The following is a 13320-nucleotide window of genomic DNA, read 5'->3' as shown; positions in this document are numbered from 1 at the left end:
ACAAAAACGAAAAACCCGAGTAAAACGAATATCCGCTCATTGACTAGGGGTGGGTTAAGAGCAAGATGAAATCTCGGGAACTTATTTTGTCTATGTTATATGGGTTCCATTCTCATAGTTGCACGATGCCTACGGTCAAGAAAGGAGATAATCCAGGTCAGCCGTTCGATTTCCTTGATCCCTGACCAAGAGTGATACAAGATTTTGGGATCTTAGACTCAAGATTTTAGATCCTCAATCCCATGGATTTGAAAGATGACGAGGAAATCAAATCTCTGGTTCTCGAATTGCAGTTGGTTAGAATTATCAAGCACATGTAGTTTGTGGTTCGATAGATATTCTCAGGTAAATCTTAACCTAAATCGCTGAGTCTACACAAAAAGTGGAAATTTATAAAAGTGGGTCCACTCGGGGTGAATTTTCTTTGCTGAAAGTTAAACTCCTTTGAAACCATAGGTAGGTAAACAAATTATGGCTGCCCAAGTCTTAGAATATGGATTCAAATTCTCTACTATTGCTTAGAATTGATGTCAAGCTTAGAGTTGAATTACTTGAGCTCTCTCTCTCCATGGAGCATAAGGGGCTGCTTGGCAATGGAAACATTTTCTTGTTGTTTTATGAATCTCCTTTAAAGATTGAGGAAGATTCAATAACAAAGTGTTGTTGTAGCCAAAAGGTCTCCTAAATAATATGACAATTTAACACCATCCCCTGCATGGTCTTGATGGGGTTAGCTTTGGAGTGCCATGGCACCAGCACTGACCATCGGTGAAGACAAATTACATTTCTCTTCTCATGCAGTGCTGTGCATCCTTTGAGAAAATCCTATGCAACTTTGCTGCTCCTAAAATAAAATGGAGTCTGAGAGGACAGTTTCCCCGTATCTCTCTCACTTTCTCTATCGAGATTCGTTCCTCTCACTCTCCCTCTCTCTCCCTTTCTCCTTCTCATAGAGGTCTCCGAGGATTTGGTGATTGTTGGTGCTGGTATTGGAGGTGTTGCAACAGCCCTAGGCCTTCACAGGTCTAAAATATCTCCCTCTCTCTCTCTCTCTATATATATATATATATATATATATATATATATATATATATATATATATAGCTTTGTTGGAATATGGTAGCTCTGTTACCCAGACTTGATTGAGAAGCTTGGTCTTGGAGTTGGCCGATAGCCTAAGAGCCAGTGGGTTTGCTCTCACACAGTGGAGCAACGCCTGGAAAGCCAAGGACGCTCTCGGTGTTGGGGATCTACTTATACAACACCACACCCAACTTCGCAGGTGCTGCATTTGTTCCTTCTTAATCTTTTTTTTCTCTACTTTGGAACTAATCTTAATATTTTGATCCGTATATATCCAAGAGCACTGATTCAAGCCTCAGTTATGAGAAAACAAACGATGTGTAGAATCTAATGACAGTAAAGATGTTGGAGATATAGTGTAATTTGTTACTACTGTTTTGTATAAGTATTTATAGATATTCTGATGAAAACTTTAATTCTCAACTGACATAGATTACATAAAATATGTTGTTTGTTTCCTAAATTCATAAGTGCTATAACTGTTCACTTCCAATGTCACTGGAGAAACTGTAACAGACTTAACCTTCACCAGGTCTGGAAAAAGGTAAGAAAAATTAATGTTGGGTATAAACCTGTTGGGGAGGCCACCATGGTTATACCAGTAAACCCACTAGGTCTCCCTCGTATCTGCCTCTCCTTTCTTTCTTCTTTTCTGGCTCCTTTGTGGTAGATTGGCTCACTTTGGTAGATTCTGGCTTTTGTTAACCATGACTTTGGGTTCATTATTAGCTAAATAATGTAGATACAGTTGTAGAGTGGTAAAATTGTCGAGGATTGTAGAAGTGAAAATCTATTTTGTCTTTACATATATATATATAAGAGAATATAAATATGTCAATGCCCCAAGGTTGCTTGACAGTTGAAGGAAAATATAAATTATTGCTAAAAACACTCCACATTATAAGTCGTCCTTAATGTCTTGACAACTGTTTTTTTAACGACAATTTAAAAAAAAAAAAAAACAATTTTTAGCAATCAGTGAAATGGGTATGATCAAAATAACCCAAAAAATCATGAAAAGTTGGTAGGCAAATGGAATTTTGTTACAAACTCATACAATTCAATTTAGACATATGTTCTTTTTGTGACTTTTCTTATACGTCCAATCACAATGTGGAATGGAAATTCATTGAAAGAAATTTCGGTCGCCGGAAAACCCAAACGGCTCTCCTGATCGTCATGTTCTAGATGTCATAAATTGAATTTTTGATATGGAATTGTTGTATAAAAAAAGAAGAAGTAAGCATCAATTATATTGGTAGATCCGGATGAAGGGAAAGCAGCCGAACTTGGGCGGCCTAAAGAAAACACGCGTCTAATAAATAACCGAGGCGGCTGCTTCTTTTGCAGCAACGCCGTTGAAGTGCGATGGGTTAGCCGACGGATGCTGGTGGAGACTCCATCGAAGCAGCTGCCGCATGGGATCATCAGGTTTGGATCCAAGGTGGTATCCATAGAACAACAAGATGAGAAGTCATTCATTTGGCTGATGGAACCCTTATTAGAGCTAAGGTATATATCTTTTCATTGCTTCAAATATTCAAAGAGTCATAAGACTACACGCTGCTTGGATATCAACCAAACATATATTATCTAGATTTCATTTGGATCCAGCTTTCTGAATCTGGATACAAACCGGCTCTTACCCGATTCAACTGGATATCCATGACTCTCTCCACCTATGTTTTGATGGAAAGCATGAACGTCGTCGGATGGGATGTTTTCTATGAACTTTCAGGTGCTGATAGGTTGTGATGGTGTGAACTCTGTGGTCGCCAAGTGGCTGGGGCTTCCAGAGCTCGTCTCCACCATAAGAGGACTCGCACACTACCCTGAAGGCCACGGCTTTGAACCCCGGTTTGCTCAGTTCTTTGGCAATGACGCTCGATTTGGGATCTTGCCTTGTGATGAGCGAACGATCTATTGGTTCTCTACTCTTTCTTTTAACCCTCAAGGTATAAGAACGAAGACCACACAACCTCTTTATCTTTTAATTCATTGAAACATGAGTAGATTAGGGTAATATGAGCTTGATCTAGTTGCCGAGCCTTGTATAAGCCAGGGAGGGCAGATGCCCCTCCTAACTCTCCCATAACTCTTAGATAAACCCACATAAATGGTCTTATTAGCAACAAACTGTTTACATATTAGAGACCATCTAACCAAACTTTAGCTTCATCGCAGTATGGAAGGTTGGTGGTTCTTATTTTGTCACTTGTATAGGATAATGCAATACTGTTGAGAGATTATTAATGCAGTTGGCATTAATGATTTAGGCATTCCACACGTTATAATATGAAGCGAGATTCTGTTTTCGAAAACAAAAATTGCACAAACTGAAATCTCATTGTTTTCCTCATCTATTGCAGATGATGTTGCAGATGATGTGACAATGAAAGACGACCCGCTGAAGCTGAGAGAAATTGTTTTAAGTGGAATAGAGGGGGCACGGGAAGCAGTGAGTGTCGTAGAGCACACCGACCTGAACTCCATAATGTGTTCACCTCTAAGGTACAGGTCGCCATGGACGATGCTGTGGGGTCATGAGCTCCGCAAGGGAAAGGTGACTATGATTGAGGATGCCATGCACCCAATGACTCCTGACCAATTGGGAAGATGCTCTGCTCTGGAGGATGTTGTGGTGCTTGTAAGGTGCTTGGGAGAAGCCCTCTTGGGGATCACGGGGAGTGAAGAACAGAGAGACCAAAGAGTGAAAGATGGACTGGAGAAGTATGTGAGGAAGAGGAGGGGAAGAAGGTTCAGGCTCATTTTGACGGCCTACTCGGTGGGGAGGCTGCAGCAGAGTGGTGGTACGACGATCAACTTCTTGAGGAATAGGTTGCTCATTAGGATGCTTTCTTGGGTCACAGTGCAGACTTCCATGTTTGACTGCGGGAAGCTTCAAGGATGATTTCAGTAAATTGGGTTGCAGCATTTGGAGTATTATGAGATTGTGTTAGCTTGGCAATGGCGGTATTTGTAATGCATGTGTTCTGCTATGCAGAATCTTCTCTCTCTATATATATCTCTTTTAGAATATAGAACAACTGCTTCATACTCTTAAGTTTTTGCGTATGTCATTTTCATACAATAAAAGTAAAATATTTAACTCTTTTAAGAATATGTTGACAGTGTTTAGAAGAGCTTAATTAACCTCGTTATGGACCTATGGTGTTGGACCTCATACTTTCAGGGTGCAAAAACCTCTGTTTTTTTCATAGCCATCTGACCTTGTGAAAAGCTGATTCTAATTATGCTATGTGATCAAGCCTGAACGTATGAGGGATAAGCTAATCTATTCCTTAAAAAAGTTCATCTTTTTGTCACTGTCACTATGATCAGCAGCTCGCTAGTTATGCACAGTAAGTAACTGAAAGCAACTGAAACTTTTATCCTCTGCCGTGTTTGAATGGGGAAAAGACAAAAAAGAAGCGGTCATCTCAAACCATTTTGCTTCGCTGCTGAAATATATCAAAGTGCATATTTGAATGCTGAGATATAGGTGTTTTTGAGACAATTAAAGATCAGGTCGCACTCGTTTCACCTTCTAACAAACTTACTTAAGATGAGATAAGTGGCTTCTTGTATTTTTGGGCAATTCCAAAAAGTAGTGACTAAAATAGTCGCGCATTTGTTTGGTGTCTTACATTTATGAGATGGGTTCCATCTGGAACAAGTTATCCGGGTGTTTGTCTGCTTGGCCAAATGATCCACGGACGAATAGTTCAAGACAATCAATCAATTACCAAGGACATCAAGTCTCAAGCTATTCATCCATTGTCATGTACACCATGTTTGTTTGAGGTGGACGTGAATCCATGATCGCACCGGCAAGCCCTTCCAAGCAAACGTGTCTACAGATTAAAGTTTGGATTTGGTATCCAACCCAATCAATTTCTCAGCCTCATATCCTGTTAAATTTGCATTCAAATATAAAATATAAGTACCTATGGTGGAACCATCACATAGAAAAATATGACAAGGATTATTTGGATCCTGAACTGTTAATTCCAAATCTGATTATGTAGGATGCGGTAGTCCTAGACCCAGACCCGTCTCCGCTGGAAGATCGTTTCGGAAGCCGAGATACTCGCTTACCGATTCGATTATTTCACGAGTCGTAGAGCCGTTTCAATGGAGAAAGGAAAAAGGGAGACCGGCCCTTTACTCCTTTTCTTGTTCTTCAAGTTCTCTCTCATTCTCTCCACCCCTCTCTCTGAGATAATTCGCAGAGCGAAACCAGGAGAAGATGACGCAGGACGTGGAGATGAAGGATCAGCCTGCCCCACCTCTCTCTCAATCCTCCTCCACTTCTCCCGTTCTTCAGCGTAATCATCCCTAAATCCCCATTTGTGTGCTTCTTTCTAGGGTTTTCTCTTCTAGGGTATCGATCTGGTTTTGATGCCCATTTCTTGTTTTCCTGGGTTAAAGATCTGAAAGAGATCGGGACCTTGATCGAGACGGGGGCGTACACGAAGGAGGTACGCCGGATCGTTCGTGCCGTCCGCCACACGATCGCGCTGCGCCGCAAGCTCACTGCGTCAGTCCTCTCGGCCTTCCTTCAGCACATCTTAGTGTCTGGGTCGGACGTCTTGGTTCGGTTGTCTTCCTACCTTCCGAAAGTAAGTCGAATCCGGCACGTTCTTTATAGGACTTTCAACAGGTTTCCTTAAGATGGGTTTTTACTTTATATGGCTTCTGCTTTTGATTAACTGGTTATTTCATTTGTTACTTGGTAAATTCAATGTCTAGTTTCATGTGTCGACAGACGGGTGTGGCTGCATGTATTAGGGTTGTCTTTTATGATCGACTCTTGTTGTTATATGTGTCAAATGTGACAATGGATAGTTATGTGAACTGGGGTTTAAATGTTTGTTTAACTAATGCCTGGTTTGATGGTTGGAAAAATTGGATTGATTCTCTTACTAGTGTAGTAGTGCATGCTCCGGACATCATAGAATTTTCAGGATTTTCACAAAGCTATTTGAATTGACGTTCGTAGTTGAGTTATCCTGTGGATATGTGAGAGTGTCGTTCTGTGGATGTTTGAGTCCGTTGAAGTAGTAAACAGATGGATTTCTTCAGCAGTTGAGCTCTTTCATAGGCGTATTACGTAATTTGTTGAGGATTTCCGTTCCTGACACCATGTTGTCTGCGTGGATATGGAATCCTTGCTTTACATATGTGCATTTATTACTATCAGGTCATCTTCCAGAAGTAGCATGTGTGTGGACACCACTCGTTTGGAAGTTTTCAAGTTGGAAACAATTCATCGACCTTGGATATTGATCACTCTATGCAACCTTTTGGGCCTGTAATCTTTCTGTGGCTTTGGTTCATATATTTTTTCGATCATGTCTCTATAAACATAAGTGTTTTTGGGTAGTTTTCCTTTTAGATTTATTTGAATGCATATCGATGTGTTTTCATCAAGTCTATTTGTTTAGTTGGATATCTATCCCTCGTGCTTTTTGTGATCAGTCTTTTGGGTCCTTTTTTTCCCCCTTTTTTTTCCTTTTCTTTGGGCTGATCGGAGTGAGGCATATAATAGCAGTCTTTCCACGATAGAGCTATTTATGTGGGGCCAAATACAAAATTTTACCTCTTAGTGATTACGTGAACTTATAACATGCTTGCTTTCACTCCATGTGTTTTATCATTTACTTTGAAAATGTATTTATGTGAATGTAGCTTGTTAATTCCTGCAATTGGACTAATTTGAAACACATATAAGTAGGGTTGTTTTTAAACTCCGCAGGTGCTCTCCATAGAAGTCCTAAAAGAGAATCAACAAGTTAAGAGAGGATTAGGAATAGGCATAATAGATTCATGGTGCCAGACGTTCTTATAGTTTTAGGATCATTGCTTGTTATTCACATGAAAAGCTACTACCTCGGCTTATACCACTGCATATATGGTCAGCCTATTGAAGAGAAAGGTAACTTCATGTGTTTGTTTGTAGTTTTATCTTTTCAGCCATAGCTTCTAAAAAGCACAGGGTGGAATGGCCTGGGTGTCTGGGTGCGCAGGGTTAAATTTTATTGTTAATATTTAATCTGGCTACTGTATTAGTCTCGTTAATGAAGTTTGTATATTAATTTACTTGCATTAATGGCGATGCTTTGTAGATTTCATGACTCCTTAGATTTAAATCAACATATTTATGTTAGCAAATAGTTTTGACATTTTTTTTTTGTGTATATGTGTATATACCCTCACCACACTCTCACTCAAGTTTTTTGGAAAATGCTGCATTCTTCACCCCCACCCGCACCTGCATCCTCACCTTCACCTTGCACCCATGTGACATAGGTTGTTAATCGAACTGGCTGTCGACAGGTGGGCATTTCTAGCCTGCATGTTGGCCAAGACTCAAGTGTGTGGTGTCGCCTAGGCGGAAGGTGCAACACTGCTTGTTCATAAATTCTGATTAAGTCGATGGTGTTGTTATCTGGAGACAACTGGTAGTCGGAATAGGGTGGTTTTGGGCCAAGATGCTCAAGATGGCCACCATGACTGCAGGTTTGAATAATCACAAACGACAAAATGTAGCTGGGGTCTTGAGACATAGGGTGGAACAGATCTTGGGGTGATTGGTTGGCACTTTGCTGTAAGAGCAGGGGCTGTGAGCAGTCATCTGTCATAGGGACTTCACATATGGCTGGATGAGAAAACAGTCAAACACGGACTGTGGTAGAGGCTTCAGAGGCAGCGCCTGTGCTGTTCAAGTGAATGCTTGGCTGGATTGAGTAGGTTAGGTGTTGGTGGGCATAGTGGTAATGCTGACTTGTCTAGAGTTTTGAGTTTTGTAAGGTAGGTGTAGGGTTGAGAGGTCTCTCAAAGATCAGTAGCAGCTGGAGATAGTTATCGGGGTCATTCCTTGGTAGATGATTTTAGAAAATCTTGGTACTGGGGTACGTGGAAAACGTATGTGCATTAATTCCAGGAAAGAAAAATAAAATTAAAACAAAATTCATTACGGCAGATTTTGAAGGAATGGTGGAAATATGAAACATAAAGCATAAATAAAGCAGAACTAGGAAAAAAGTACAGCAGTGCAAAACCTAAGTCATGAAGAAATGTCACTAGTAATAAGTCTAATAACAAAGGAAACAGAAAAATGGGAAACAACATACAAAAAACAGAATCAAATGAAAAAGAAGGGGGAAACTCATATGGGAAACAAAAAAGGGGAAAACAATGCAAAAACCCTAAAAACATAGTCAAATGAAAACGAAAAAAAAAAACTTACGCCGCCAGCGACGCTGAATATTGCCGCTATCTGTTACCGGTCGTTGCTGGCTGGTGAAGCTCTCCACTGCTGGCCATGCTTTTGTGCTTGTGTTATGTTGAGGCTAAAGAAGAATCAAAAGAGGTGCCAATGGAAGGAGGAGACATCGGGTACGTAGGTTAATAAGTTAAGAATGTGGTTTGGATCAGTTCCGAATAAATGTACCACCCACGTACCGGTATACCTGTATTGGCTCATTCCCCCCGTACCACTGTGACTTAGTCTACAAGTTGTTGCTGTCCTTATCAGCTTACATTGCCCTACTAACCTCTCCTCATCCTCAGCCGTGTGTTGCCCTATCTTGGCCCAAGGCACCTTCTAGAGAAGGTAGTCTAGGTGGGCTTGCATCTTACACCCTAGTCAAGAAGCTGGTTGCTGAGGCACACTTTTGACTGCTAAGGTACATTTTGCATAAAAGGGCTTTTCACAAATTGATTCTACTTCTATTTATCCCCTTCAGGATTCTATGTTTAAATTTCTGTCCAGAATCTCGTCAAGGACCTTTTCTTGACTTTAAAATTTAAAAGCATTATCAGACAAAATCCTGTATGAAAGTAACCTAGCAGAGAAAAAAAACTTATCGCTTTGGAAATGTGCAGGAAAAAGGCAACATGAGAACTTGCCTTTGACGGTTAATAGGGACAGGCTGTTCTAATAATGCCCTAGTAATGTTGTTATCTTGGTCAATGCATTATGTCAACATTACTGCGGCTTAGTGAAAAGGAAGAAATGGTAATTTTGCTGGTTAAACACTTCATGTACTTGTTGAATAAATTTATAATGTGATAAACTGAAGTAAGAAAAGAACCTGTTGCAACTTGGCAAGAGATGAGAAATGAGATGATTGTTAGATTTTTTGCAACGTCAATATAAACATCAGTTGGACAAGAAATGAGATAATTGTTAGATGTTTATTACATCAATATAAACATCAGTCATGCTGTCATGGTCATTTTGCCTTCTGGAATTTCTCTTTGCAAGTTTCCTTGGGCACTCTTTTCCTTGGCATTAAGTGGAAATTAATTGCCTTGGTATTTGTTATTCTTTTGTCCTTTTCTTCTAGAGAAGATGCCCATAATGCTTTTGTTTGCATCAGCAAACATGTTGATGGATAACTTGACCTGACAGTGCATGCTCTGCTCCAGATTAACTATGTAATGGATTTTGCAGTTGCCTGATGCATATTGTTTAAATTTTATCTTTGCACCTCCTCTTTTTAGTTTCTTCTCGTACCACAACTGTTATTGATGGAAGAGTCATTGACTCATTTGTTATTGCTTCACAGGAACTTTATTGTTTCTGATTTCTGTTCTGCATGAATTCGGAGCATGAAGTTAAAAGACAATCATGTTTGGATATCAACTAGAAAGCTAAAACATTTTTCCCATGTTTTGAAAAATGAATGAGGTTTATAATGGCTCGAGAGTCGCTTTATTCAGACTGAGTTGAAATTGGGTTTGGAAATTCTTTGTCTTTTTTAACAAATTGAATTTATTCACTTCAATTCAAATTTGAAGCTTCCTGGAAAATTTATTTGTTCCCTGGATATCATAATATTGTTGATAGGTCAAATTGGTCACAACTTTTGTCTACATAGTGGTCACTTACATAAACATAAGGATGAAGACAGGCCCCCAAAGAAAATCTACAGCCGTTGCAGCATGTGACAGTTGCACTTCTACGATGCTTGATGACGAAATTTCTGTTTGATTTCAAAGCCATTAAAGAACTCAATTCTTGATCTACTTTTAGATACATTCAATTTTGCAATACTGAGCTAGATTTGTTATTATGAACGTATTCTCGTTAGCAAGAGAATTGATCTTGGTGAGTTCTCAGCTTCGCATAAAGATGCCTTAAAAGAATCCCATTTTATTCTTGCTTTTGTAATTGAGCTTTTCTTTCTACTTTCTGTGATGCTAGATTACTGTAATTTTTCTTTGCTTTCTAATTTTGTATGATGCTTGCTTCTTTTCTCATAAAAAATACAATGGCTTGAGATTGTTTGCCTCCAGTTTGGATTCTCAAATCAGCAATAGCATTTAAAAAAGTTATGATGATTTTCATTCTTTGTCTTGTTTACACGCTAATGTCCCTTTCTCACGCCTTTGTTATCTCCGTGTGCCCTCGACTTTCTCCATTCATGAACATGATACTCATCTAGCTGCAGAAATAATGTCTGTTCTTCTGTACTTTTTGGATCTTTAAGTATCTGCTCATCTGTGAGGCAGGTGTTCCACTGAATGCGATCTTTTATTCCTATCTGTCAATGAAGTTTTTATTGTGTATGTACTTGAGATTAAGGTTCACTTGTTTCCACCCTTCCTACTTTATCATGCATTTATTCTTGATTGGGGTGACCTGCAGTATGGGAACAAATGATAAAGGAAAGGGAGACAAAAGATGTGGGGAATTACTTCTGTAAATGTGATAGCTAATCCTGGTAGAAATTCAACTGTCTTTACTCCATTAGGTCATGTTATACAGTGCGATGAAGCTAGAAAACAATCAGGAAATGTAATGCTTGACAAAGGGGCATTGAGAGCTCTTTTTTGCTCTGCTCATATGTGACATGAAACAAACTAATAACTTCATGAAAAGGAACAACAGGATAATGATCCAAAATATTGCTGTATAAAAGAGCTGCAGCTTCACCATGTATACTTCCTTTTCAACAGGGAAGAAAGAGAAACATTTAAAAATTTTATGTTTTTCATATGAATAACAGAAAATGTATGCTGTACCTATAATGTCTCTAGAACTTCCTATCAACCTCACTTTTACATTGTTCCTAGCACTAGTTGCAGTGGATAGTCTTTCCATCTTTTTTTATGCTGGATGAGTTGCAGTCTCGTTGCCATGTTAATTCTTGGGTTAATGCAGTTTTGACGTGTGGAAAAAATTTAGAGCAGTTGATTTGTCTCACTTTAATGCCTGTATGTGGCTTTTGGCGTTTGACCTTTCACTTGGTTCTCTCTACAGGATGATATCCATGATATGGAAATTGACACTGCGTCTTCTGCAGCTCAAGCTCCTATTAAATATTCATTTCCGGAGCTTGAGATCTACTCATATTTGCTTGTTCTAATTTTTCTGATCGATCATAAGCAGTATGAAGAGGTAACTGACTTTTGACGTTTCAGTGATTTCATGTTTTGCCGGGCTATGCTATTGGTTTGTTTATTGGTTTTTAACTTCTGTTTGGCTCATCTGCAGGCAAAATCTTGTGCTTCAGCTGCGATTGTTAGATTGAAGCAGTTGAACCGCAGGACTGTTGATGTGCTGGCAGCCAGATTATATTTCTACTATTCATACAGCTATGAATTAACTGGTAGCCTTTCTGAAATCAGAGGGTAAGCATTACAGCCTTTGAAGTTTTTCATTGAAGTTGCAATATTCACCACTCTATATGCACATACTACACCTCAGGGTATTACCTCAGATTCTTTTCTTGCATTCGACAGTAATCTCCTTGCGCTGCATCGCATGGCTACTCTTCGACGGGATGAGCTTGGGCAGGTTTGCACCAATCAGTTTGTTTGCTATGAAGGCATAACTAATCATTGCATATATTAACAAGTATCATCCTATCAGGAGACACTTTTGAATCTCCTCCTCCGCAACTATCTTCACTACAATCTGTATGACCAGGCTGAGAAACTTCGGTCCAAAACTCCACGTTTCGAGGCTCACTCCAATCAGCAGGTTAGTTAGTGGTGGTCTTCTTTATTGCCACACTTTTTATTGCTTCTTGGTGACTTGTTCAGTTCTGTACCAGTTCTGTAGGTATTTATATTACTTGGGAAGGATTCGTACCATCCAGCTGGAGTACACTGATGCTAAGGAGAGTCTTCTTCAGGCTGCTCGAAAGGCCCCAGTGGGTGCTCGAGGTTTTCGAATCCAATGCAGCAAATGGGCTGTTATTGTCCGTCTGTTGCTTGGTGAGATACCTGAGCGTACAGTGTTCATGCAAAGTGGCATGAAGAAGGCCTTGAGGCCTTACTTTGAGCTGACCAATGTAAGTTTTACCTTTTCCATATGTGAAACTCTTTTTTATTCAATTCAATTAGCGTATATTGATTTATTACTTGTACAGGCGGTCCGCATTGGAGATCTTGAACTTTTCAGGAACGTTGCTGAGAAGTATGTCGAGCAATTTAGTACTGACAGGACCAACAACTTGATCGTAAGACTGCGTCACAATGTGATCAGGACAGGGCTTAGAAACATCAGTATATCCTATTCCCGCATTTCACTTGCTGATGTTGCTGCTAAACTGAGATTGGATTCAGCAACCCCAGTGGCAGATGCTGAATGCATAGTAGCAAAAGCTATAAGAGATGGTGCTATAGACGCCACAATTGATCATGGAAATGGTTACATGTTGTCGAAGGAAACAGGGGATGTTTACTCTACTAATGAGCCTCAGTTGGCTTTCCACACTAGAATAGCCTTTTGTCTTAACATGCATAATGAGGCTGTAAGGGCTCTGAGGTTCCCTCCAAATGCCCACAAGAAGGAGAAGGAGAGCGCAGAGAAGCGAAGAGAGAGACAGCAACAGGAACAGGAGCTTGCAAAGCATATCGCAGAGGAGGACGATGATGAGTTTTAGATCTGCCTGACAATTCCATGGTTTTCCCACTTTCCTGCTACCACCAGTTTTATTTGTGCCGCAGCTGAGTTTTTTGTTTCCTACCATACCTACTGTATCTTATGTTAGTTTTGGAGTAGCTTGTTATATTCAACCTTTTTTTATTCTCGATACTCAAATGGTTCCCTGGAAAGTGAAGACCAGATTGATGAAAATTATGAATGAAATTGCAGCAACAAATTGGATTGCGGAATATGCTCCTAAATGAATCAGATTTAACATGTGGTGAGTCAGCAGGAGGAAATTGACCGTGTTCCTTTACAACGCTGTACAATCTTGTTGCTAGTTGTCTTGC

General features: G+C 39.8%; 2 protein-coding genes across 2 annotated transcripts; both read left to right on the top strand.

The window, feature by feature from the left end:
- Positions 1-125: 125 nt before the first annotated feature.
- On the top strand, positions 126-3994 carry LOC116260712 (monooxygenase 2-like). Its single transcript, XM_031639149.1, is given in 7 exon segments — positions 126-156; positions 954-1023; positions 1148-1282; positions 2434-2558; positions 2561-2595; positions 2822-3038; positions 3453-3994. Coding segments are annotated over 7 exon segments (1155 nt in total).
- A 1257-nt stretch (positions 3995-5251) lies between these two features.
- On the top strand, positions 5252-13218 carry LOC116260719 (probable 26S proteasome non-ATPase regulatory subunit 3). Its single transcript, XM_031639157.1, has 8 exons — positions 5252-5411; positions 5515-5705; positions 11357-11494; positions 11591-11727; positions 11839-11893; positions 11969-12079; positions 12153-12392; positions 12471-13218. The coding sequence occupies exons 1-8, from the start codon at positions 5333-5335 to the stop codon at positions 12984-12986; spliced, it is 1467 nt and encodes a 488-aa protein (XP_031495017.1). The 5' UTR covers positions 5252-5332; the 3' UTR covers positions 12987-13218.
- The last annotated feature ends 102 nt before the right edge of the window (positions 13219-13320 follow it).

This window comes from Nymphaea colorata, chromosome 9 (genome assembly GCF_008831285.2).
Source record: "Nymphaea colorata isolate Beijing-Zhang1983 chromosome 9, ASM883128v2, whole genome shotgun sequence".
Classification (NCBI taxonomy): domain Eukaryota; kingdom Viridiplantae; phylum Streptophyta; class Magnoliopsida; order Nymphaeales; family Nymphaeaceae; genus Nymphaea; species Nymphaea colorata.
The sequence above is the reverse complement of the archived record's forward strand: the minus strand, read 5'-3'. Positions and strand labels throughout refer to the sequence as shown.